Source organism: Perna viridis, chromosome 12 (genome assembly GCF_037379345.1).
Source record: "Perna viridis isolate PV_CMFRI_1.1 ecotype Kerala chromosome 12, ASM3737934v1, whole genome shotgun sequence".
Classification (NCBI taxonomy): domain Eukaryota; kingdom Metazoa; phylum Mollusca; class Bivalvia; order Mytilida; family Mytilidae; genus Perna; species Perna viridis.
In genome coordinates, this window is record NC_142456.1 from 17,534,896 (window position 1) to 17,559,418 (window position 24,523).

The following is a 24,523-nucleotide window of genomic DNA, read 5'->3' on the forward strand; positions in this document are numbered from 1 at the left end:
GTTCGCGGCCAGGCCACGCTTATATAACCTAACAATCTACAATGTCGAGCCTCTCCAAGTTTGATATTAGAACACAGGCCCTTGGGACCAGGATTTTTTTTTATCACAAAAATATTATTAAATCATTTTGTTTCCATTTTGAGTTATTGTATTTGTTCTCAGGCATGACCGCTTGCTATTTAATGCTTTTTACATCAAGCTGAGTTAGAGAAGGAGATTGACGACAAACAAGGGCCTGTGCCTTAGAACAGTGTTTAACCTGATCATATTAGAGAATGGCACCGTGGGAATGGACTGCTTTGCTACATACAAACAAAATCATCTTTAGAGAGTGTGCCACTGGTTTCTATACACAAATACTTATACATGTACCAGCTTAGTAAAAGCCTCTCCGTCAACGCTTAAGTAAGTTATTATGTAGAACACTGAGAGTTTTAAACGGAGAGGAGACTAAAACAAACAAGTATTGAAAACAAACAGTGTAATTAGGTTACACGAATGACCAGGTGTTTAATCATGTGACAGTTAGCTAGGTCACATGATCCATATACAGGTAAATTTGGACTTCGTCATTTTTGAAGCGATTTTTAGAGTGAATTTCAAAGTTTTATAATAAATGAACATAGAGATCCAGCATTAACCAAAAAATCCTAATCTGATAAAAATAATGTATCAATGCACACTTTCATGTTCAATCTTTTTTTTTTTTGGTTCACGCGTACGCTGGATCTCACTATGAAATAAATTGTTTACGAGTGAAAGATGCTACTTTATTTATTGAATAGCCTTTAAGACGGGTTTTTGTGCAATCGTTTCTCAATCGATACTTTTTAAATTTCAAACTTAATCCTTAAAATTGAAAATTTACAATATAAATTATATGATTATTAGTTTCTTCCTATATTTTTACAATTTTTTTACCAATTATTTCAGGAGACAGAATAAGGCCTTATGGGCCCTTATCCTTTGCTTCGCGAATATAACAGTTCTTACATTTGGAATTTCTCAGTCCCTGTTATACTTACGCAATCTTCCCTGTATCAATTTGATCCGATGGAGCAGTGTAATGAATAGAGTCGTCACATTCTGAGACGTATGTATAATATTGATTTGTTGTGACATGTATCGTTCATTTGATCCTATATCATACATAACTACACCTAGATGAGCTGTCCTGCATTTCCACACATCGTGTACTAAGTTACAACCATAAATTAATGCTAGCTGGTCCAGTGGTCTATTGCGCTAGACTTTGTGCAGGCAGAGTTACCAAAGATGTCACATCGGTACGAGTTCGATCAAAAATTTGCTTCGCAAATTTGACAGTTCTAACATCGCTTAGAATTTTTCAGATCATTCTATATATTCTATTATGTATTGTTATGTATTTACTTTCATATCTGCCAGTCAATATAATGCTATATGGATTGCGAGAACATCACATGGCCCGCCTAAGTTTTTCAAATTAAAACACTTTGGGTACTGATCTAAAAGAGTCTCCAGAGAGTTTCTATATTTTTTTATACATATAATATTCCAGAGGAAACTAAACTGCACTGAAAAGTATGATATAACAAATAGTTTATGAAACGCAGGATCAAATTGTAATATACGGACAGATTGATTCCTCAATAAAAACTTAATGGACCTCAGTTCACCTAAGTTAACAACTCGCTATATTAATAGACGAATAAAAACATAGTGCAACGCATAAATATTATGATTGTCGTTTAGCATGATTTAAATTGTAGTTAAGTCAATACTATACGATAACACCTGAATGGTAATGAAAAAACAAGGTAGGTGATAAATAAGATTTTAATTATTGATTTGGTTTTAACATTCAAAAGGATTCTTTGTTTTTATAAGGATTTGTTCAGGTCCGATGATAATGTTGAGAATGCGATGATCAATAAGACTTTCGTATTATTCGAAATTTCTTTTGATGTCTCTCTCTCTTAATATAGAGACTTTTTGTATTCAATACTACGAAATACATGTTGAAATATTAATTCACTCCATGTACTGCAAAACATAGATGTATATGGTCGAACCCTGAACAATCAACATATCTGTCCAAACCAGACATTTTATAAAGCCTATGATATCAGTTTAAATGCTGAACAGTGGTGAACGGAAACAATTTCAATGCCCTTAACGGTTTCGGTTTACACAGGTTTCACTGTATTTTTACGTCATCAGTTGAGTGAATTTGAAATCATTAAGAATTGGCTTTTGACGTTACTTTAATTATGATATTTCCTTATGCTTATTTGATAGGAATACTGTTCATTCCATTTATATTTATATTCTTTAAGCACATATAACGGTCATAATATTTTCCTAACTCATACCTTAATCGGCTGTTTTTTATTCGATCGTAATTTATATTTATCTCATACTTTTTGAACAGTTCTTTATTTTAAGCTATACACGATAAAGACGTAGGTACACCGGTCCTTGTAAGATAGAGGTTCAAATATACGGAAGGTTTGCAAACATGAAATGATTAGAAATCGACAAATTCATTTTACTTGCTTTATAGGGCTCTGAAAACTCATGCATGAGTAAAGCGGGGATTTACACTACATGCTGATCTTTAACAATGTGTTAATTACTGAGTTTAATTAAAAGTAAACACGTTTATAAATGTCACTATTATTAACACAATTAAGATCATTTACAGCGTCTTTGTCGAACGTTTTCAATTATGTGTGTTACATTTAATTATAGTATAAGAGATAATTAGTGAAAAAGTGAACATCTGATGTGAATTTGGCCAGGTTTAAAACCCAATGATGATGGATAAAATAACTCATTCAAAGCAGATCTCGGGAAACTCGTGATTTTGTTGTTGCAATTTTTTAAACTATGATACTTATTATTATTACTAATTTTTGGGAGTACCTAATGCTCTCTTTTCTCAAATTATTTATAGGAATTTGCATTTGCACGAAGTACAAAACCCGGATGCTTTCTTCCTTATATAATACGTGGTAGAACTTCCTAATTCTTGAATCATCTTCCGAATATGAAAGTTTAGGACTTGTGAACTAATAGAATAAGATGTTTCTTTATCTCAATTTGTTAAGTACATAGTACGCCAAACCTTAGATAATATAACGTATTCAATGAACAAAAGTTACGAACTCAATATGATATCACGAAAGTTTTACTGTCTTTTTATAATGAGCTTAAATTTTGACTCTGTGATTTTTAAAAGACGTTAGCATTTGATCAACCTTCATATTTCTGAATAGAATTTCATGGTAGATATTTAGTTTCTGCTTCATATTAATCCACAATAAAAAAATATCTAGAATCCGGTTTATTCAGGCCCGTCATCCACTTTTTCAAAAAAGAGATTACAACTTTCCACAACATTTCGTTTTTTAGGTACTTAAACGATTTAGCATTCTTTAATGGTCGAGTTTACGCCTTGAAATCAATTATCCAAAGTATATCCTTTAGATTATAAAAAGAAACGATTGGGTACTACATTATTTTGTACATAACGACACAACGACACATGTGACTATTAGGACAAAGCTGATCTGGGCAATTTTTATACAACAAAAATATGTCGTGATAATTTTCTGGAGCATCTAATGCTTTGCTGTCTCAATTTACCAAAATGTGCAGGTGTACACAGTTTAAAACACTGAAGCTTTTTGTTGTTGTTGTTGTTATATTATATGATACATAATACGCCTCAGAAAACTTACTCAACGAGACGAACTCAAAATAATATCACGAAACTCTTAGGTTTAAATTTTAGACGTTCTTAAAACAGTTGTTTTCTAATACTTCATACTCGATTTAATTCCCAGGAAAATATCTTGGGGGGTGGCGGTTGAGAAAAGGCAGGTTGCATATAAAATAAACTGAAAACCACAAAACATTGTATATTTTTTACATAGATCTAGAATTTTGAAACAATGTTACCTGAAACAAAAATATATATTATTTCAGCCTTTCCAGTATTTTTCCTTGGAAGCAACATTTTATAGGATGGTCCACCTTAAATACTGATCATGATCTTTAAGAAGAGAAGAATAGATCTCTGATTACATAGTCAATATTTTACTAAACTAATCATACAATCTGTGGTTTGGGCAAACTATTGAAAATTGATGGCATATGTGAAGCATGAAAGTGACTCCGTAAATTAACAATTATCATATTTTAAAAGATATGAGGTACAATTTCATAAGACATCACAGCACTTCTTTATAATAAAAGTTATTGAAAATTAAGAATACTTCATATCTAAGAGGTGTCCATGCGTCAAGTTTTGATTGCAATTAATTCATAATTTAAGATTTTAAAGGCAAACATTTGCGATATCACTGTGAAAATATGATATGAAAATAAAGTATTATATAACTATAGTATATCAGCTTATATTACAATTAATGCACACAAGTTGATTTCCTTAAATACCCGAATTCTTTAACGGATATATGCATGAATATATCTAGAGCAATCACATGTCAAGGGTGTGCCTCTTCGTATGTGTAATGATCAGCCAGCAACATATATCAAATATTATATATATCCATTTTTTTGGGGGGGAGGGGGGTGTATTTGGTATACACATGCAAGTATTGTTTACGTGTAATTAATGTGAATCCAGCCTATGTTATTAGCATGAACGTTGCCTGAAATACGTATGAATTTCAGATGAAAATCATGAGAAATAATTTTGTTTGTGTATTGTAGTATCTTGACGCTGTTCTTGCGAATTTAAATGGTTTGTGGCGAGCAATTCTGCAAGTTTAAATTGGTCTGTGATCAGAGCCTTTGACAAATAGCGCTTTAAGTTGAATATTTAAAAAGACTATTAGCACTTGACAAGAATAAAATAATCAAAGTTTAGATTATTTCCTTTTTAAAAGAAGTTTCGGATATATTTAGTTTTGTGTTAAAAAATGTACTAAAGTACCCAATACGCACATCTCATAAAATTGATAAATACGGAACTGTCGATGGACTAATTGGGTGTGTCTGATTTCCCTGCCTTTTCTTTATCCTTAAACTATATTCTTTTGAATTCTGCTCGAATTTTTTTACCCTAATCCAACGGGCTAGTTTACTAATTAAAATTATAAAGAGATTTCTAAAGGTTTTTGATCGCTAACTAACGACTTAGGATGCAATTTTACAAGATTGATAACTTTACAGACTCTATCTTTCATGCACTTTTGTCAAAGCTTATGCAATTTGGGGCGACCGTTTTACTTTACAGCTGCAATACTTTTTAATAATATAGTACTATGTTGCGTAAGCTTTTCAATATTGGCTTATTTATTGGTCCCCGAGACTAGCCATATTGGACTGAGGTGTATCCGAAGTCAAATATGACTAGCCGAGGACCAATTAGCCAATATGGAAAACCTTACGCAATTATACATTTATTGACGAACTAGTCCAATACGTCATTTTGGCCTAGACAAATATTGATCTTAACCGATTCAATATGACGTATTGGACAGCTAAATCACATATTGACGCACTTTTGTATTCTGTATTGTATTGGCAGTTTTGATCATACATAGGCTAATATTATAACGTTAGTCTAATACTATATGTTACTACTAGCAGTACACAGTTGAATTAAAACCAAGCAAATAGTCTGTTTTGTTTTCTTTAAAAACATGCTTTTCTACAAAAACATGTTGAGCCTTATGGATTTTACCCTCTCAGCACAATCAATCCACATTGCTAAATTATTCACATGATGAGCTTAGATGAAATGCTGATGCAGGATAGTTGGTTGTTTATGAATATTTTGAAAGAACTTTCATTTAATGTTTTGCTATTTTCAATCTTGACCTAAAAAGTGTCAAATTTGTCTTCTACATACGACCTGGACTCTTTTGTAGTTAATTGAAAGTGTATTTGGCACATATCCATCTTCTGATGAAGACAGGGGTCTATTTTTATAATGTTTTAGTTATGTCATTATGAATAAAAAGGGAAAGTCCCTAAACATTTTGTCGTGCGAATGACGAAAGCAAACGGTAAAATATGTATGTAATATAAAAAAGCAAAACAAAAACAAAACAAAACAAACAAAAACACAAAAAAAACGGCTTGACCACCAATAAAACGTATGTCATCAAATCATTCACAATAGACGTCTATTGTAGACATGGGCCTAAAAGCATTCTAATGTTTCATGTACTTATTTATATGTTCAAGTATCTTAATTTTGAAAATATTTTGACACCTGTGGCTTTGTTTTAGGACAAAAGTTAAGCAAATTTACATTTCAGATATAAAGTATTCGTATCCAACGTTATTGATAATGTTTATTATCTTTTTGCAACTCATTGCAATTTGCTTACTCTGTTATGACTAAGCGAAAGAGTCAATATCTAGAATTTCCCTTTAAATATGTAGTTGAACTATTTATTACGTCACGTATGGTATAGACTTTTATGAAAGACATGGATAGGTATTGTCGAGATTTAAGTCGGTAAATAGCAAAGAAAAAGGTCGCTATTTATAGAACATGGATTTAAAAGTTTTTATGAATGAAGTATTTTGTCTTTAAGTTGGTCAGCAATCTAATAAATACAACTTATGATAATATATTATCTTGACTGGATGACAATCCTTCACAATCAACTTACGAATACTTTCGGCATACATTCAATAATTTACAAATTTCTTAGTGTCACCTGATTTTAAATGATTTCTTTTTTTGCACATCGTTTGTATTATTGTTATCATGGAAATGACTCCATATTCTATACAAGCCTTTACAATTAACTTACAAAAGCTTTCGACACACATACAAAAAGTTACAAATTATTTAGTGTCACCTGACTTTAAATGATTAGTTTAATTTAATTTTCATGAATATGGCTCCCTATTCCATACAATTTCATTACAATTTCTTCAGAACTGCTAATAACGATGTTAATCATGGTCGTTCTCCCAACCAGTGTTTAATGTTTATTGAAAAAAAAAAAATGCAATTAAAGTGCAATAAGTATTCATGTAGAACATTGTCGTTAACTTTTAACATTTCCGTAATATAGGTACAGAGGTAAAAACTACTTATAAGGGAATATTTCATTAAAATGTTCATAAAATGTTCACATCAAATTTTCCTTGCATGGCTTTCACGTGGAATAGTTATTTGAAATTCTTGTAAAAGGTTTGCATATGAAATTTTACTAACTCTGTCGAAGTTGTCACTTCGGTTTAGGTTACAAATGAGCTATACATATAAAAATTATATGAAATTCATGTAAAAATAATGTTTGGTCTTCGAAAGGATATACAATTCATTACAAAATCATGTGCAAATATATTTCATGTGTAGATGGTTACTTAACATTACACTAATTACATATTTGGAATTTTAACCATTAATATATAGGTTCAACGTTACAATAAGTTCAAGTCTTTTTCAGTCTTTTCATTATTTATAGTTCATCTTGCGTCAATTTCACAAAAAGTCATAAGTTGATCATAAATAATGACGTCAGAGAGTAGCATTGTAACGTCATAACTTACGATCAATTTTACACTTACGACTTTTTGTGAAACTGACGCCTGTTTCTGTTCCGAATTGTACTTCATAGTGCCGGTACAAATTAACATAAATGAATTGGAAAAGATAAAGAGAGTGTTCTACATAATTTTTGGACACGCGTATACAATGTATTGTTAGACTAAAATTATAGGTTAAAGTTGAATATACATATATAAATATATTTTTGTAACAGTAGTTATCCATGATATTATTTCGTCTGTCATATATTTTTACCGTGATTTTGTTTCTATACGCCCGATATTTCAAAATTTAAATGTGGAGAATACTACCAAGAAAATATTTTAAAATTTGACTACGTTATGTGAGTAAAATACCTATTCATGAAAATATGCAATAGCATGTTATGGTACATTTAATATCCGTAATGGCAATAAAATATCAGTCACGCTATTTGCAGAAAGTGCATATTTTCATCAGAACAAGGCGTATCTCCTGATCTTGACAGTTCTATAAGTAATATCGAAACCTTATCATATATGGTAAGCATGATTACATTGAAGTTTCAGTCTTTATAAAAATCAAACAGAGGGTGATTCGTGCTTGTCAAAAACCCACAGAATTTAGTTTTATTTTCTGTTCAGAAACCGTTAAATACCATATAATCAGTCTTATTATTTTCATTTGGGGTTTGCGCTTTTGAGATAAAATTTATATAGATTCTACATAAAACAGTTTGCAAGAGTTATCGTTCTTGATATGGATTGATTTGGTTAATTTGGTGGAAGGTTAGAGTGTAGTATTCTCAAAATCATAGATTCAAATACAGAATGGATTGTTGTCACATAAAAATATAGCATATGTAGACCAGTAAAACATTGTCTGATCCATGGGTTCTTCTACACCATGACTCACCTGACCACAGGCAGTATCTGAATTTTAAATGGACTGGTACTTAAAAGAAGTAATACGGATGGTGTATGTGGGAATCTTAGGACTAGACAACAAGCTAGGAACACTAGAATTATAACACACGAAGAACCAAAGTAAAACACAAAAGAATAAAAAAGTACGCACAAGAAAACGAACAGAGGGGCCCCAGAATAAATCAGAAGGATGGACCGTAGTGTTTCGGGAGGTTATCTATTACTAACAGTCTCTGTGTCTGTCGCAATTTCTAGTGAATATTGTTAGTGTTCTGTTTTCAAATGTTCTTAAACTTATCAATTTAAAGTTCAAACATACTTTCAAAGTTTGACCCCTTTGGATCCACCTACATGTAACATACAGCTAACGTGCAACGACATTTAGTGATTTGCTGATTATATTGGATACGGACACGCCAAATTTGTCAGTCCCGTCATGGTGATGGTTGTAGAATCTATGGGCAACAAACCATCGTCCTGGTAGTTTATGTGACAGTGGTGTTCTTTTTAGAAAATTGGCGAAGTTGAAATTTCCAGAAAATGCGCGAGACAAAAACTACGTGGAAATACAATGTATACGTCTGCGTATAATATTCCAACATTTGAAGTAGGTTATTTATCTTCGGCATCTTTCTAGTTGGTTATTCATTTGTTGTATCCGTGTTTACTCTATCAATTAATTTTACTTCGTACATGTATGAACCTGCAGCATTTCGCCTTCTTATAGCGCTTTACACAAATAGAGTAAATGGAATTTTTTTACGAAATCGTTGTCATTAAACACGAGCAAAGAAAAGAATTTGCCATTTTTATTTTTTAAATATCTTACCGAAATATCTTGGTTATGAACAAATTATGGCTGATTAAGGAATGACTGTTATATATAAGACCAGATATATTACAGCCATTCCTTATATTTTAATTTTACTGGCAAAATTCATGAAGTAAATCATTTTAAAAAATGATTACGTCACAATCATATTACAAGTTTTTGGTCAATTGGGAAAAAAACATTATCCAGTCAAAAAAGCGTGTTTCTTGTGATATTAATTTATACATTGCTTCAGAAAAATAGGATAATGCATTCATTATGCAGTTGGTCTTGTTCATGAACCCTTACTTCCCATTTGTATTTCTTTCATAGACAGTGAAATCTTTAAATATATAATTATTAAAACAATATCCAAAATGTCCGCTTCATTTACTGGAGTCAGTTTGGAACAAACAAATAAAAAAAACTAGGGACAATGTATATGATTTTGAAAATAATACATTTTCTCGGAAAAGTTTAAGTTATACAAAACAAGAATGTTTCTAGAGTCAGTTTGATAAAAAAAAATACTATTAATAGTTACAGAAGTATGGTGTGGTACGTTGTGAATTATCATACATTTGTATGGTGTTGCTTTAACTTGGTGTAATGTTTTGTGTTCAGAATAGGCATTGTTGATATAAAAGGGTTGACTTCAGAAACCGTTTAGTTCAAAGCAGCAGTGACATCATACTCAATATTATATTTCGATATCGGAAAAAAAGAAGCAAAATAATGACACAAACTACTTAACTAGTGCAATTTACTATGTAACATTTGTAGGTCAATGTTATTAAATACCAGGTTTTATTTAAGTAATCATCTGGTTTGTCTTTATATGAAGTGCAGTCACATGTCTTGTGTGCGTCTCTTATTATGGTAGTTGTTATTGATATAACCATTCACAACATACATTGTCAATCGGAAGAAGGTCCCCAGGTAGCATTGAAAATCAATATTATTTTAAGAATTTATATAAAACCTTAATACTGAGTGTGAAATGGAGATATTATCCTAACATATTCCTCTAAACCTGGTAAATCGCATCGATATTGTTTCTAAACATTTTATGAATATATTTACATTCAACATTAAAAAAGTGATTTACCTTTTGATGAAATACTATATAATGTCTACTTTTTGTGAACTTATAGTATCTCATATCGGAGAATTCAATAATCTATCAAATGTCAGCTTTTTAAAAAAATATTTTCTAATTTGTTACAACGGGTTTAAATTCATATTTAATTTGATACATCGCATCTACCCAAAAGAACTTGAGATAAAGGATACTACTGACACTGTGAAGTCAGTCTCAAATCTTGATCTACACTTAGAAATCGATGGTAAAGGAAAACTATTGACCAAACTTTACGACAAACGTGATGACTTTTCATTCAGAATTGTCAACTTTCCTTTCATCTGTGGCAACATCCCTTCGGCTCCTGCGTATGGAGTGTTCATATCACAACTCATACGTTATGCCAGAGCTTTGCCAAAACTACGCAGACTTTTTGTATCGCGCTAGAACTCTAACAAATAGGCTTCTGGAACAAGGTTATGTTGCTACAAGATTGAAGTCATCACCACAGAAGTTTTTATGGTCGTTATCATGAACTCGTGGATCGTTATGGTGTATCCATCAGCACCATGAGAACTGATTTATTCAACGGGTCATAGTTTTCCTTCCCTCGTTCGTCTATCCCGGACTTGACTTTTTATGAGCAACTCGGCGGGTGTTTCTAGAAAAGCAGAGGACGCTTACCCTACCGGTGCACCTGGTCCGGGTTGCTCATTTACTTTTGTTACTTTGTATGTATGATTTTAGTTACTTTATGTTCTTTGTTGTGTATGTCTGTTTTCCATGTCTTGTCTTTGTTCCTGGATTACATTATTTTGATTACCGCTATAACCTTGGTTCCCTTGATTCTTCTTGCAAATAATCTGACAGCTTTGACTGTGTTTGTTTCGGAAACACTTAAACAAATTAGCCGATCAATTTACAGGAACGCTTGTCTATCACATAATCCAAAACCGGCTACCCATTTCTGCCGACTAGTAGTGCCATAAACTGTTGGCCAGTAATTTAACACTGGTAACTTGAATTGCGTTGATTTATTTTGTTTCTGAAATGACATGCAGTTACAGTAGTCTTCTATATTCACAAGGACATTAGGTATCGTAAAACTATTACGCTTGGAAAATGTATGCATACTTTGTTGCAATTCCAGTAACCCAAAAATGGTCAGTAGAAATCATATTTGCATTCATTGCAAAAAATTGAAATTGTATGAATGGCATAGGGAAAAGTTGTCACGATATTTTAGTCTATAAATAGCAAAAAATAAAGTCGCTATTTATAGATCAGGGATTTTATTTTTTTTATTTTTTTTTACATGAATGAAGTAGTTCTGCCTTTAAGGTGGTCAACAATTTAATAAATACAACTTATGATAATACCTTATCTTGACAGGATAGCAATCCTTCGCAATCAACTTACGAATGCTTTCGGCAAATATTCAACAATTTACAAATTTCTTAGTGGCATCTGATTTTAAATTATGTCTTTGTTGCACAGCGTTTATTATTTTTATCATGGATATGACACCATATTCTATACAATTTCGTGACGAGTCCGTTCTGCTGATAACGATGTTTAAAATAGTTGTTCTCTCAACCAGTTTTAATTGTTTAATAAAAAAAAACTTATGCAAATAAATATAGATTCTCCTTCAGTCTCGAGGGGATTACAGGTTTTCTCCACTCGAGATAGTTAAAGTCTAAAAATTTTACATCGAGAGTGGTGAAATCCTTTAATCCCGGACAGAAATGTGGGAGAATCTGTTTCATCCATGAATAAAACCATAAAAAATAAATTAAACAACACACTAAATTCTCCAAACATCAACTACGTCATCAAGGACCTCGCATCCAGTCATAAATATCACTACCATTATGATTAGATAGACTTCCAACTAATCTTTTAAAATATGAATAACACTCGTAAATCAACAAGTATCTAATTGATCAACAATATGAATAACAATTGTAAACCTGGTCAACATGGCCAGCGGGGTAAGCGTAGGTTTTAATTTACCGGCACGTGGCTGGAAATTACAAATTTTTAATCACTTGATCGTGCGGTGTGAAAGAAACCTATGAATGGGAGAAAGTATAATAAGTATTTATGTAGAACATACTCCTTATCTTTTAACATTTCCGTAATATGCGTGCAGGGCAAAATTACTTATCGTTAAATAGTATGAATATAACTTTAAAATTCACATGATATTCACGTCAAATTCATTTTGCATGATTTTCACGTGAAAATATTATTTGAAATTCGTGTAAAAGATTTGTCGCATGAAAATTTACTGAAATCTGTCAAAGTTCTCTCCTCGGTTTAGGTAAAAAAAAATGTGTTAAATGCATGTAAAAACATGTGTAATTCACGTTAAATAATATGACCTCATCAAAATCACCTATAATTCATGCAAAAATCATGAGAAAATATTTTGTATGTGTAGATGTTTATTAAACCTTACACAAATTACAAAAAAATAAACCATTTACTATATAAGTTCAAAATTACACTAATTTCAAGGCTTTTTCAGTCTTTTCATTATTTATAGTTCATCGCATTGTAATTCTCATACCTAACGTGTAATGACAGTAAAAGGTCACTGATTATATTGGATACGGATACGCCATATATGTTAGTCAGGTCATGGAGTCGTTTGTAAAATCTATGGGCAAAAAATCACCTTTTTGTACTTTATGTGACGATTACTGTATTCATTTTTAGAAAATTGTTTTAATTTCCAGAAAACGTATGACACTATAACCCTCTGTGGAAAGTAACATTGAATTAATGGCGGTCCGCATGTGTATATTTCAACAATTAGTCGGTCAGTTAACTTCGTCATTTCCTTAAATATCAAATGTCATTTGCATACTTTTATCTAACAAATATTTATTGCAACCTAATAAAGTCAATGCATCTAAATTTGTCAGGAGATTAGTATTTCGATAAAAAAAACTTTGGTGCCAATTTCAGTTACGATTAGCGATGACCAGTAAATAACTTTTACAGAATTAATCTACCAACAATTATTAAATCTGAATAATTTTCCATTTTTTGTAGTGCAAACAGGAAATTTTGCGCTATAGATTTTAGAACATATATTCAGAACTGATATGGAATAGCATGTTTGCGCATATGGACCGCATGAACATAATATATATGTCTTCAAAAATTATACTCTTTCATTTATTTTATTTTGTTTTTATTTTTATTTTATTTATTATTTTTTTTTTTTTCATTCTTTTTTGTTGCGGTGTGTTTTGTGCAGTTCTTTGTCATATTTTGTTAAACTTGTTTTACCCGTATTTGCTCTATCAATAAATCATACCCCCTATTAGCATGCAGCATTTCGCCTGCTTAAAAAGCATTACATAAAAGAGTAAATGGAAATTGTTGCGCAACCTTTGTCAATAAAAAATAGCAATGAATAGCATTTGCCATTTCAATCTTTTTTTTTTACATTTAACATTTGTTCGATTCTAAAAGATAAGTTTTAGGCATGTTTTGAATACAAACCAAACAGAACTGAAAAAAACATACAATATTGCATGTTATGCAGTGTCGTGTTGTCAACTTACATTATATACGGCGATTCCTTATTTAAAATATGAAAAAGCATCGGATGCAATAACATATTTAGCAAAATGAAAATTGATATAAGCAACGTGTGATTCAATGATTTTACTTAAATTGGCAATATGTGTACTGAACAGCGTACATCAATGAAAATCAAATTTTAGTTAATAATTTGGATTTAACCGTTATGATAAGATTCACTTTAACATATTTCTATATTATTCTTTTAAAAATTAAAATGATGATAAAATATACCACAGTATGCATAGAGTATAGGTGTACTCGTACGTCTATGGATGAATGACAATTACATGACGTACCTATTTGAGTAATAAAACTGAATTCGCATGGTTATTTATTCATGCACAAATGATTATCCATTGTATATCTCTTATTTTTTAGTTGCTTCCTATTGTCTTCAACACAAAATTTCGTCATTTATAAAGCAGAATCATCAGGTAGGAACGAATGTTTGATTTAATCTGATTTGTTTTAACTAACAAAGTAACTGTTTCGGTGTATTTACTTTTAATTCAAACTACGTATGTTAATAGTTTTTAGAAATCGTTTTGAAAATGTGTGCTTACATTTCACTTGAATATGTTGCTTCCTGTGTTTATCATCTTAACTTTATTTAATTTCATAATGTTATTTTGTAAAATAATCTTATAATTTACGACATCGACGAAGAAATATCAATTATCAAGTTTGAGAGATTAAAAAAAATGTAGACAGTGAAATTCATTGGTTACTAAGAGTCAACATTTAGAACATCGAAGAAAATTTGGTAATTTATATTCTGATTTAAAGTAAACATATGAAGTTACGTATGGGATAGTTTGAATCAAAAACATCAATAAAATGGTATCACGATTTAAGCCTATAAGTAGCATAGACTTGAGATATTTTTAGAACATGGAATTTCAAATAATATTCGAAAGAATATTATGCTTGAAAATAAATCAGACTTTCAGATTAACTCAAATTGAGGAATTAAATCGTAAAAAGTTTATACTTGGTGTAAAAATACGTCACTATGTAATTTCGATTGACCCTAGCGAATACAAAGAAATGCCCTCTCCCGCATCCCCTCGGTCGAAAATAAAAAAAATAGTATCCTTCTATTAAATTGAATGTTTTCGTTGTTAACAATCGTGAATGAGTTGTCTCGGTATTTTGCTTTTTGATGTGGTATTTGTATGTATTTTTTTTTTTTTTTTTTTTGTTTATCTTTCGTATAAAATTATGACAATAAATGCGTCTTTTTATTTCAGAATGATGTTCTTAGTGCTGCGACTTGCATTGGTAGTAGGTTTAACCCAAGCTTTTCCAAATGTAGCTGTTCCACAGAAAGTTATGAACGAGCTTTACAAAGCGGAAAACAATCAGCACGATATTGTAAATAGAGTCCAGAGATCATTGTCTACATCCTTTACACAACATTCAACTTACATTGGTGAAGCAAACAGTTTGACATGCTATGTATGCTGGCCAGGATTTTACAGGACCGGTGATTGCCAAACTAATTTAACTGTTGGTCAGTGTGCAAAATGTCCATCGAACACATACAACAGCAATTTCAACGTAGCAATGCGTTGTGCTGAATGCACGAAGCAGTGTTTAGATCCGAATGCGCTGGTTGATAGACCTTGTAGTGCAACAGCTGACATGGAATGTCGTTGTAAAGACGGATATTATAATCACTCCAAGGGGTCAGGCGAGTGGATGTGCATACCACACAGTAAATGTGGACCTGGAAAGGAACCATTACAGAATGGTAAGATCAATAAAACATAGATATAAACATATCTAAACCGAACCCCTCTTGGTCTCTAGAATTGGTTCATTTTACACAGGTGTTCGATATACCAAAGTTCAAAATACATGTAAATGGACATATTGAGACTTTTAAAGGTGTTTGGTTTAGACATATTTTTGGATTAGTCATACTTCGGTTTGGATAGGTTTCACTGCGTATACTATATACAAATATACCAATGAACCATAATTAGTGTTTTTCAATTCTATTTGTTATTTGTTTAAACAGGAAAGTAAAGGTTTTTTAATTGACTTTAATCACACACACATGATGTTTCTTTTTTATATAATTTTGGTATTTTTACAGTTTGCCAAGATCATTAGGAATTGTTTTCGTAACGATAACGTGTTTTGCAGGTATGTAAACAGTAAAATTTAAAATGTTGACAAAATTGGGGTAAGAAACTGGGTGTGCTCGTGGCAACCATTTTACATTTGAACGTAAAATAAGGACATTATTCGATTAGTGTTTTGAAACAAAGGACCAAGTATATAATATCGATCATGATTTATTTTTAGCTGAAGTTTACCCTTAAACATGAATTCTAATCGTTACTTGTCTATACTGATCTAGGTACCTCTGTGGATGACACAATATGCCAAAAATGTACATCAGAATGGTACTCTTCATCGAAATCCTCTATCGATAAATGCAAACGTTGCAGCACATGTGGTTCTGGCTTCGTTGAAAGAGAAAGGTGTGATGGAGTCAAAGACACAGTCTGCATTTCTAAGGGTAGGATATATCATTATCATTATCAATAGTATTATAGTTTTGTTTTAGAATGGTAAACGTAATCTATATAAATTCTATGTAAAAATTTATTATTTTAGAATTTATTTTAAAATTATTTTAAAATTTTAAAATTTTATTAGCTACCTCTGTGTTCTTTGTCATTTTAGGTCAAGCATTATTTCTTAAAGTTGGAGTACCCATCATCGTTGTTGTGCTAATCGTAATGATTGTTGTAACGATGATTTTAGTATATTGTAAAAAGTCGGGTTATATGCCGAAAATGTACAAAAAATTTAGGTTTGTATACCCTATACCTTAAAAGTACATAATCATAATGCAGATTTATTTACAAGTTGAGAACAGAGATTAAAATATAAGAGAATATTATATTGTTCTGCAATTGTGTAAACATAAATGTGTGACAAAGTATAAAAAAAAGTTTCTGATGATAATCTAACCTTATAGAACTTAAAATCCTATTATTTCATCCAGCCAGACCCCTCTTTTCGGTAATTAAGCTTCTTTCTTCTTTCTTTTACACGAATATCCTGTTGTTTTTGGGTTTTTTTTTTAGAAAAAAAACATTAGAAAGTTTTTTTATTTTGTGTAACATTACCAACTATAATTAACCATATTAGTTATAAGCACCCTTGTAACAATTAGTAATGATTTTCCGAAAAAAATGTGTTGAAACAAAATATTTAAGGTATATCTGTATCATTAATATTCCTTTAGGTCGTGCAGACACAAAAGTAAAAATGAAGAAACCCCGATTGCAGCGGAGGAGAAATCAGGAAATACGCAAAAATGCTATCCCCAGATTTCCGGAGGTAAAGCTAAACGTAAATAATAGAAGACAATTTTGGTATACTAAACACTGTAACTGTTCCTTTCACTTCATTTTCTTTTATCAACATATATATATCTGTATACACAAGGGTCTGAAAAATTCTCAACGGTGTTAGCCTAGCTGGCCGAGTCTTCTAGGGCGCTGGACGTTGTGCAGGCGATGTTGCCATATATGTCACAGCGGTACAAGTTCAAGTTCCGCAAAGGGAACGACCAGACATTTGCTTTTCAAATTCGACAGTTCTAACGTTGTTGGGGATTTTTCATAGCCTTCTATTCTTACCTTTTCTTCCCTGTATCAATTTGATCCGATGGAGCAGTGTAGCGAATAGAGCCGTCACATTCTGACAAATATATATTTGATCGCTCTCTCAGGGGGATTCGAACCCGTACTCTTTTCCGACATCTATTTTATCACTGCCTGTACTAAGGTCAACGCTTTAAACCACTCGGCCAACTAGGCTATATAGAAATATATCTTCCGTTTACCGAGTGATACTTCCTCCTCCAAAGTAAATCTAGAGAGCGAATATTAGCACATAATGCAACTGAATAGGACAACCTCTGATGGTATCGGGTACATATAAATATATTCATAAATTTTGTTTTCGTATTGAAATATACAATTCATGAGGAATTGGGAAGTACTAGTGATTTGATGATAATATTTAAAGTTGTTTGCATTTTGCTACACTGTAGATAGAACCCAACTAGAATGTATACCACAGGCAAAAACATCGGGCGATGTACAAGAAAATGAATGGACGCAGGTGTTCTTAAAAATAGTCAGTTACATTGATAAAAATGAAGATGTATGGAAATCTGTCATAAGAACACTTTTATGTAAGTTTTATTCACTTATGCGAGCAAATCAAGTATCCACTGAGCATGGTTATTGATAAATACAAACTTTAAATTTTAGTGTTAAATTACTATATTTTTGTAGCAATAGGTTGGTAATATAATGCGCATGTAATGCATGAAAGCAATTAAGCATATTTGAATCACAAGGCTGTACTGAGATATGCGATTTTATGCCAGTAAATAGATGTATTACAACGCAGCAAGTTTGTTTGTTTTCGAAATGACCCTCTTTTCATTTAAGCTGTTAGGAAAAAAATTAAGCAGGTATTTGAGATATTCACCATTCCATGATTTAATCAAATTTACAACAAAAATAAGTGATAGTTTACGATAGATACGGTTGCGAAATAGTTAATGATCTTCATGATAAAATAATATATGAAGAATAAATTGATGGAGTCAGTGTGCTCGTTTTGGGGGTAGGCATTGAAAATTTTGGCTTTCCTAGGTTTTGTCTAGGTAAGTTTTATCCATTAAAGACCCGGAAGAAACAAAGATTGTACAAAACTTCTCAAATTTTGTAAATTAAATTAATCGGCTTTTGGCAAAACATATTTATGCTATATGAAATGGATAAAACCAGAGGAGTCCGAATATCTGTCAAGAATTGCTGAACAAACTTCCTTAAAAGAAAAGGTATACTGTTTTATTTTTCATGCCAATGTTAGGTCAGGTCAATTCCCGTTTGTTATACTTTCGATTTTAAGTTTAAATTTGCTAATCCTAACAGATCAAAGAGAAGGTTTAGTAATTCAAGTTGTTTTTTTTTTTTTTTTTTTTTTTTTTTTTTTTTTTTTTTTTTTAAATAATATACTGGTATATATTATTTCCTAATTTCAGCACGACATTACAATACCAGTGAAATAGAAAACAGACTAACAGTAGTATCTAATGACTACCACGGCTTGAATGAGATTATTTACCAAAGTCTTCTTATATGGAAAAAACGAGCTGGAGATGAAGCTTATTTGGACGAAATAGTTGACGCGTTGTCAACATGTGATATGACAGGTCCCGCAAATATTTTGAAAAATAAATTTTCCTCGTATATGCGTCCAATATCGGAATCCTCAATAAACACAATTGTCTAATCATCTGTGCCAAATTGGTGAATCAAACATATTTTTTTTTATCAAGAGCTTTATTCTTGCTATGGTTATAACATAAGTAAGTGTTATGATATTTAACTATGCATATACTGATAACTTTTGATGCATGTGCTTTCCACATAGAAATCGAAAGACTTATTAGGAAGGTAGACCTAAGTTAAGGGGCATAATTCTTACAAGTCATCGGTACTTTTTTTTTGTAAACCATTTTATAGTAATCTAATGTAAGCATCTAAGTAACAGATTATTTTATCTCATTCAAAAGAATTTAAAAAAAAGACTGATGAAAAGTAATATGACACAAGGATACTACTGATTTAAATAGTCTCTTTGCCTAGGTCTACCTCCTTACTAAATTTTGTTCTGACAATACTGAAGATTATCATTAGGAGGGGATACATAATTCCTAATTATACTAAAAAAGAGAGTTTTTAATTTGATTTTTACTGAATTCACTTAACAGGACAAATTGTGTCTCAGTACAAATTAAAGATGTACATTGTTTTGATGTTTGTTATGTTTCTGTGTTGTGCTATGTATTTTATTGCCAAACATTATTTGTTAACTAATTAAGTAGCTGTCTTTTTAATAATCGTGCAAACTCTGAAGAATGTGATACACCCCAAAAAAGGCTACATATTTATATTTTTGTAATTAAGTTGTTTTATGGGTCTATACTGTGAGATGTGTAATTATTCATTCATATCTGCCTGCTCTTAGGAGATAATCAACATTGAAAATCCAATAGATTCTATTGTATTTGAGTGTCATTTACAGAGTTATATCCCTTAATTTTGAAATATACAGTGCATTCTATATAATTTTTATCTCCTATGAACATGGGTTATTTGTGAAACCACATGTTAATTTCTGTTTACTATGACATTTTAAACAAAATATCAAAAATAAAAATATGTAGGCTTTCCTACCATGAATCACATTTTACATGATTCTTATGTGAAGTGCTACTTAATTGTGTTGATCTTAGTACAATATGCATACAGGCAATGATATATTAAAGTATTAATTTATTGTTCCATGATGGATCAGTTGTATTGAATTATTTCAACATTCTTATTTCTGTCATCTCTAAGTCTTGTGCTAAATTTTCTTCTTACTGTGATAACTGTCGAAACAAAACCCCCATTAAATTTGGTTTGTTTTAGACAGGTGTTCAGTTTACCAAGGTTCAAAATACATTTCGACTGATGAAAGGAGCTTCCAAGCTGTTTTAGGCGAATTTCGGATTTTTCGGGGTTCGGTTTAGACAGGTTGTATTGTACATTTCCCTATCTATTATGTCTGGAGGCAGATAATATAAAATATATGTATTAACTATATCTAGGTTCTTCTCTAATTAGAAAACCATGTTTTATATTCAATTAAGGGCGTCTGGTTATGAACCATGGCTCTTCATCCCTTCATGCCTGTAAATGTGCTAATTTTACGCCCAAATTTGTTGTGTCGATTGGCATTATGTAGTGATCATACCTAAAAATTTACGTTGCATGTTGTTTTTTAATTAATTTTAAGTTCTGAAAAAAAAAATTGTTTTCATTTGATTATGATAACATCACCGTTAAAGTCTTTTTTCATTATAATCAACATTACAAGAACCTAAATACAATATTTTTTCTTAAAAAAAATGTTAACCTGACTTTCAGAGCACTCCACAACTGCCTGTTGCCCACAAATATATATATAGTATCTGATACACCCTAAAAAAAGACTACCCACTTTTAATTTTGTAATTAACTCGCATTATGGGTATATATGATGAAATGTATAGTTATTCATGCCAATCTTTATGCTCTTAGGAAATATTTCACGTCGAAATTTCAAAAGTTCCTACTTCATTTCAGTGTCATTTACAGAGTTATCTTTCTTAATTGTAAATTTTACAATGCATTCTATATATTTTTGTCTCTAATGAAAAAGGGTTCTATGTTAAGTCACATGTAACTTTATATTTGGGTTTTTCAATCATGTTTCACATTTGCATTTTTCTTAGCTGGAGTGCTACTTAAAACACAAGATATTATGTGGGTAGCATCGGATCCTATGAGGGAAACATCAGATACAAAGTACTTTTCACAAAGGTTTTTCGCTAGTCATTGCCAGTTTACTTACTTTTTGGTGACTCAGAGAATGAGTCAATATAAAGAACTTTCATTCAAAGATAAATGTTGATTTATTTATAACGTCACGTATGATACAGATTTTTATGAATGGTACAACGATTAAAGTAAATGAATAGCATTAGTAAGGTAAATAATTATAGAATTTGGAGGTAAAAGTTTTTGTGGATGAAATAGTTTAGCGTTTAAATTTAATCTGTTTAGCTCAACTAATTGGTGGTACTTTATCTTAACTGGATAACAATCCTTTTCAAGCAATTTACGAAAGCTTAAGACAATTATTCAACAATATACATTTTTTAGTGTCGCCTCACTTCAATTTTTTTTTGTTTTGTTTTGTTTCACTTCGTATAATTCCTTTATCAGGAAAATGACTCCATTTTATATACAATCTTTCAGATAACAATGATGTTTATTACATATATTCAGATTAAAATATATTTGAAATGCTATGTCTGTTGTATTACGATTTTGTTTGTATTCGCTTGATTTTTCATAATAAGTGAAATGTAGAGTATTCTACCAAGTGAATAGTTCAAAGTATATCTACCTATCATATTGTAAGCATAATAAAACAACATTTTCCCAATCTCTTATACATGAAGAATGAAGAAGTAATTTGGAACATTTAGATATGATAAAACTATGAACCATATTTATGACATTCTAAACCAGCATCTTTTTGCGGATACCTTTCAGGCGCGTAGCTGCCGTTAGGCAAAAAAACTTTTGCCTGCACTTAATAATGCCAATTTTTATTTGTTTTTTAGATAAAATACATCCAGGAGAGGCATAACTGATTCTCTAAAACGCTATCTCCGCGGAGATTCGGGGGGAGGGGGCTTCGCCTCATGGCCCTGCGGGGGGCCTTATGCGGCCCCCAGACCCCCTGTCGTAATTTTGCCTACACTTCAATTTGGCCTCAGCTACGCGCCTGCCTTTTTTCGCATTACATTATATCAATTTGCCACATTTTATTCTCTAAAACTCTGGTTAACATGTATTTCATTATCAAGAATATAATCACAGCAATTTATTGTCGCTACTTTTCTTGCTTGCGAAATAGATAAAAGTAAATCGCTCGCCAATAAAAAGTTTTTACAACAGATTTTTTAAAAGATAATGTCCAGATAACAGGCGAGTATCCACTATTGGCCATATTTTCGCAAACAATTGATTATTGGTTGTTGTATACGAATACATTTCTTAGAGTTATTGACCATGAGCTAGAATAATCCTCTCCAGGCGGATCTTGTAGGCTTTTAGGATTCATTTCAGATGTTTTCTCAGTCTAAGGATCGGGCAAAATGTGTATAAGGTGTGGCACATGACGAAAAAACACAGATATTTTATTGCATTTACTAAGTATTTATACCTGATAACATCAAGAATTAACCATATAAGTGTTTGTAAAATTTGCCGTTTTAAGATATTGATATATCAAATTTAGTTGAAATGCACTGTTCACGCACTTTGTCGTTATAAAAGCAGTCAAAAATATCTACGTCACACTGCTTCAGGATAAATTTAAATAGCTTAACAGTTGTTTTCTAGATGTATTGAATATATTGCAGGCAAAAAGATCATAATGAGAATTATGATGTGCCACCCATTGCCTGATTCTTACGCAGAATGGTACTTAAATACATTTCTGCCTGTTTGCCAAATTATAAATGCAGCGTTATAGCTCAGGGTTAAGGAAACAATTCCGGCCGAGAGTAGTTAAATGTTGAAATTTCATAAATTTAATAACTTTAATAACATTGAAAACTACAGTTTTTTAAGCTTTTGAATAATTGTATGGTTTATATTTTTTATTTTAAAATACTGCCACATATTTATTATAAAATATCTCCCTCGCCTAAAATTTCCATTGCAAATTCCTCAAATTCGGAGATGACGTCGGGACAGTATAATTCAGCAACCCCATCGAATTGCATTTGATTATTGCTCATTTGAAAACTCGGCGTAACATAAATAAGATACTGTTAAAATTTGAATAAAAATATTTTCTACGACTTTATTGACACCTACCGTCGTTTAAATTGTCTTAAACTTGCTCATTCGTTTAGCCAAACGGCTTCTCCCTAAACATTGAATCGTTTAATTCCGGTGAGATTTTAATTCTCGGTCCCAATATTTACATTATCAAAAAATCGGCCATAATTACAGTGATCGGGTTGCTAGGAGATGTTGTTTACGTTTAAATGGTATGTCCAAAAACCGAAGAACCTAAAATGCATTTCGGCGCTAATTCGGATATCTCGGATTTATTCTACGCGAACATCGTACAACGCCGAGAAGTTGATCAAGCAGACAATTGTCACCGGAGTTCGACGGGAACTTACGAACTTCGTTTGTAAACAAATCGTCCCGTAGAAACCAACATGGCGGATATTAGTATAGGATTTTCCCGTAAGAATTTGTTACGCACGATTTCAGCCAATGAACGACTCCTTGGAACTATCACGTCATGCATATATATAACTCTGCGGGTGTTTCTAGAAAAGCAGAGGACGCTTACTCTGCGGGTGCACCTGGTCCATGCTCATAGTTTTAGTGAAGTCAGAGTTGCACATTTGCTTTGTTACTTTGTATGTATGATTTTAGTTACTTTATGTTTTTAGTTGTGTATGTCTGTTTTCCATGTCTGGTCTTTGTCCCTGGATTACATTCTTTTGATTACCGCTGTAACTACTCTTTTATTAATTTGAACAACTAAAATAAGCTATATAGTATTTTCGTGATCTAAGTAATAATTAATGTCAAATATATATATATATATATATATACGTCTCCGAATGTGACGACTCTATTTGCTACACTGCTCCATCGGATCAAATTGATAAAGGGAAGATATGTAAACGTATATAAACGATGTTAGAACTGTCAAATTTGCGATGCAAATATTTGGTCGTTCCCTCCGCGGGACCCGAACTCGTACCGCTGTCACATATATGGCAACACCGCCTGCACAAAGTCCAGCGCCCTCGACCACTCGGCCAGTTAGGCTATATAAAATATAGCTTTCGCTGGCCGGGTCATTCCTCCTCGTAGGATTAATCTAGGGCTGTAACTTAGTACACGATGTATGGTATTACGGGA

General features: G+C 31.8%; 1 protein-coding gene across 5 annotated transcripts; it reads left to right on the top strand.

Annotated features, from left to right (window-relative positions):
* Nucleotides 1–954: 954 nt before the first annotated feature.
* On the top strand, nucleotides 955–19,782 carry LOC148601511 (uncharacterized). Of its 5 annotated transcripts, none has more exons than XM_088555409.1 (8): nucleotides 955–1,093; nucleotides 14,307–14,362; nucleotides 15,179–15,681; nucleotides 16,297–16,458; nucleotides 16,626–16,755; nucleotides 17,194–17,288; nucleotides 18,007–18,150; nucleotides 19,012–19,782. In XM_088555409.1, exons 3-8 carry the CDS (start codon nucleotides 15,180–15,182, stop codon nucleotides 19,260–19,262), a joined length of 1,284 nt encoding a protein of 427 aa, XP_088411535.1. In that variant the 5' UTR covers nucleotides 955–1,093; nucleotides 14,307–14,362; nucleotide 15,179; the 3' UTR covers nucleotides 19,263–19,782. The 5 variants fall into 5 exon arrangements, with proteins under 5 accessions (XP_088411535.1, XP_088411536.1, XP_088411533.1 ...); XM_088555407.1 differs by lacking the exon at nucleotides 955–1,093 and adding an exon at nucleotides 1,712–1,799; XM_088555408.1 differs by lacking the exon at nucleotides 955–1,093 and adding an exon at nucleotides 7,973–8,049.
* The last annotated feature ends 4,741 nt before the right edge of the window (nucleotides 19,783–24,523 follow it).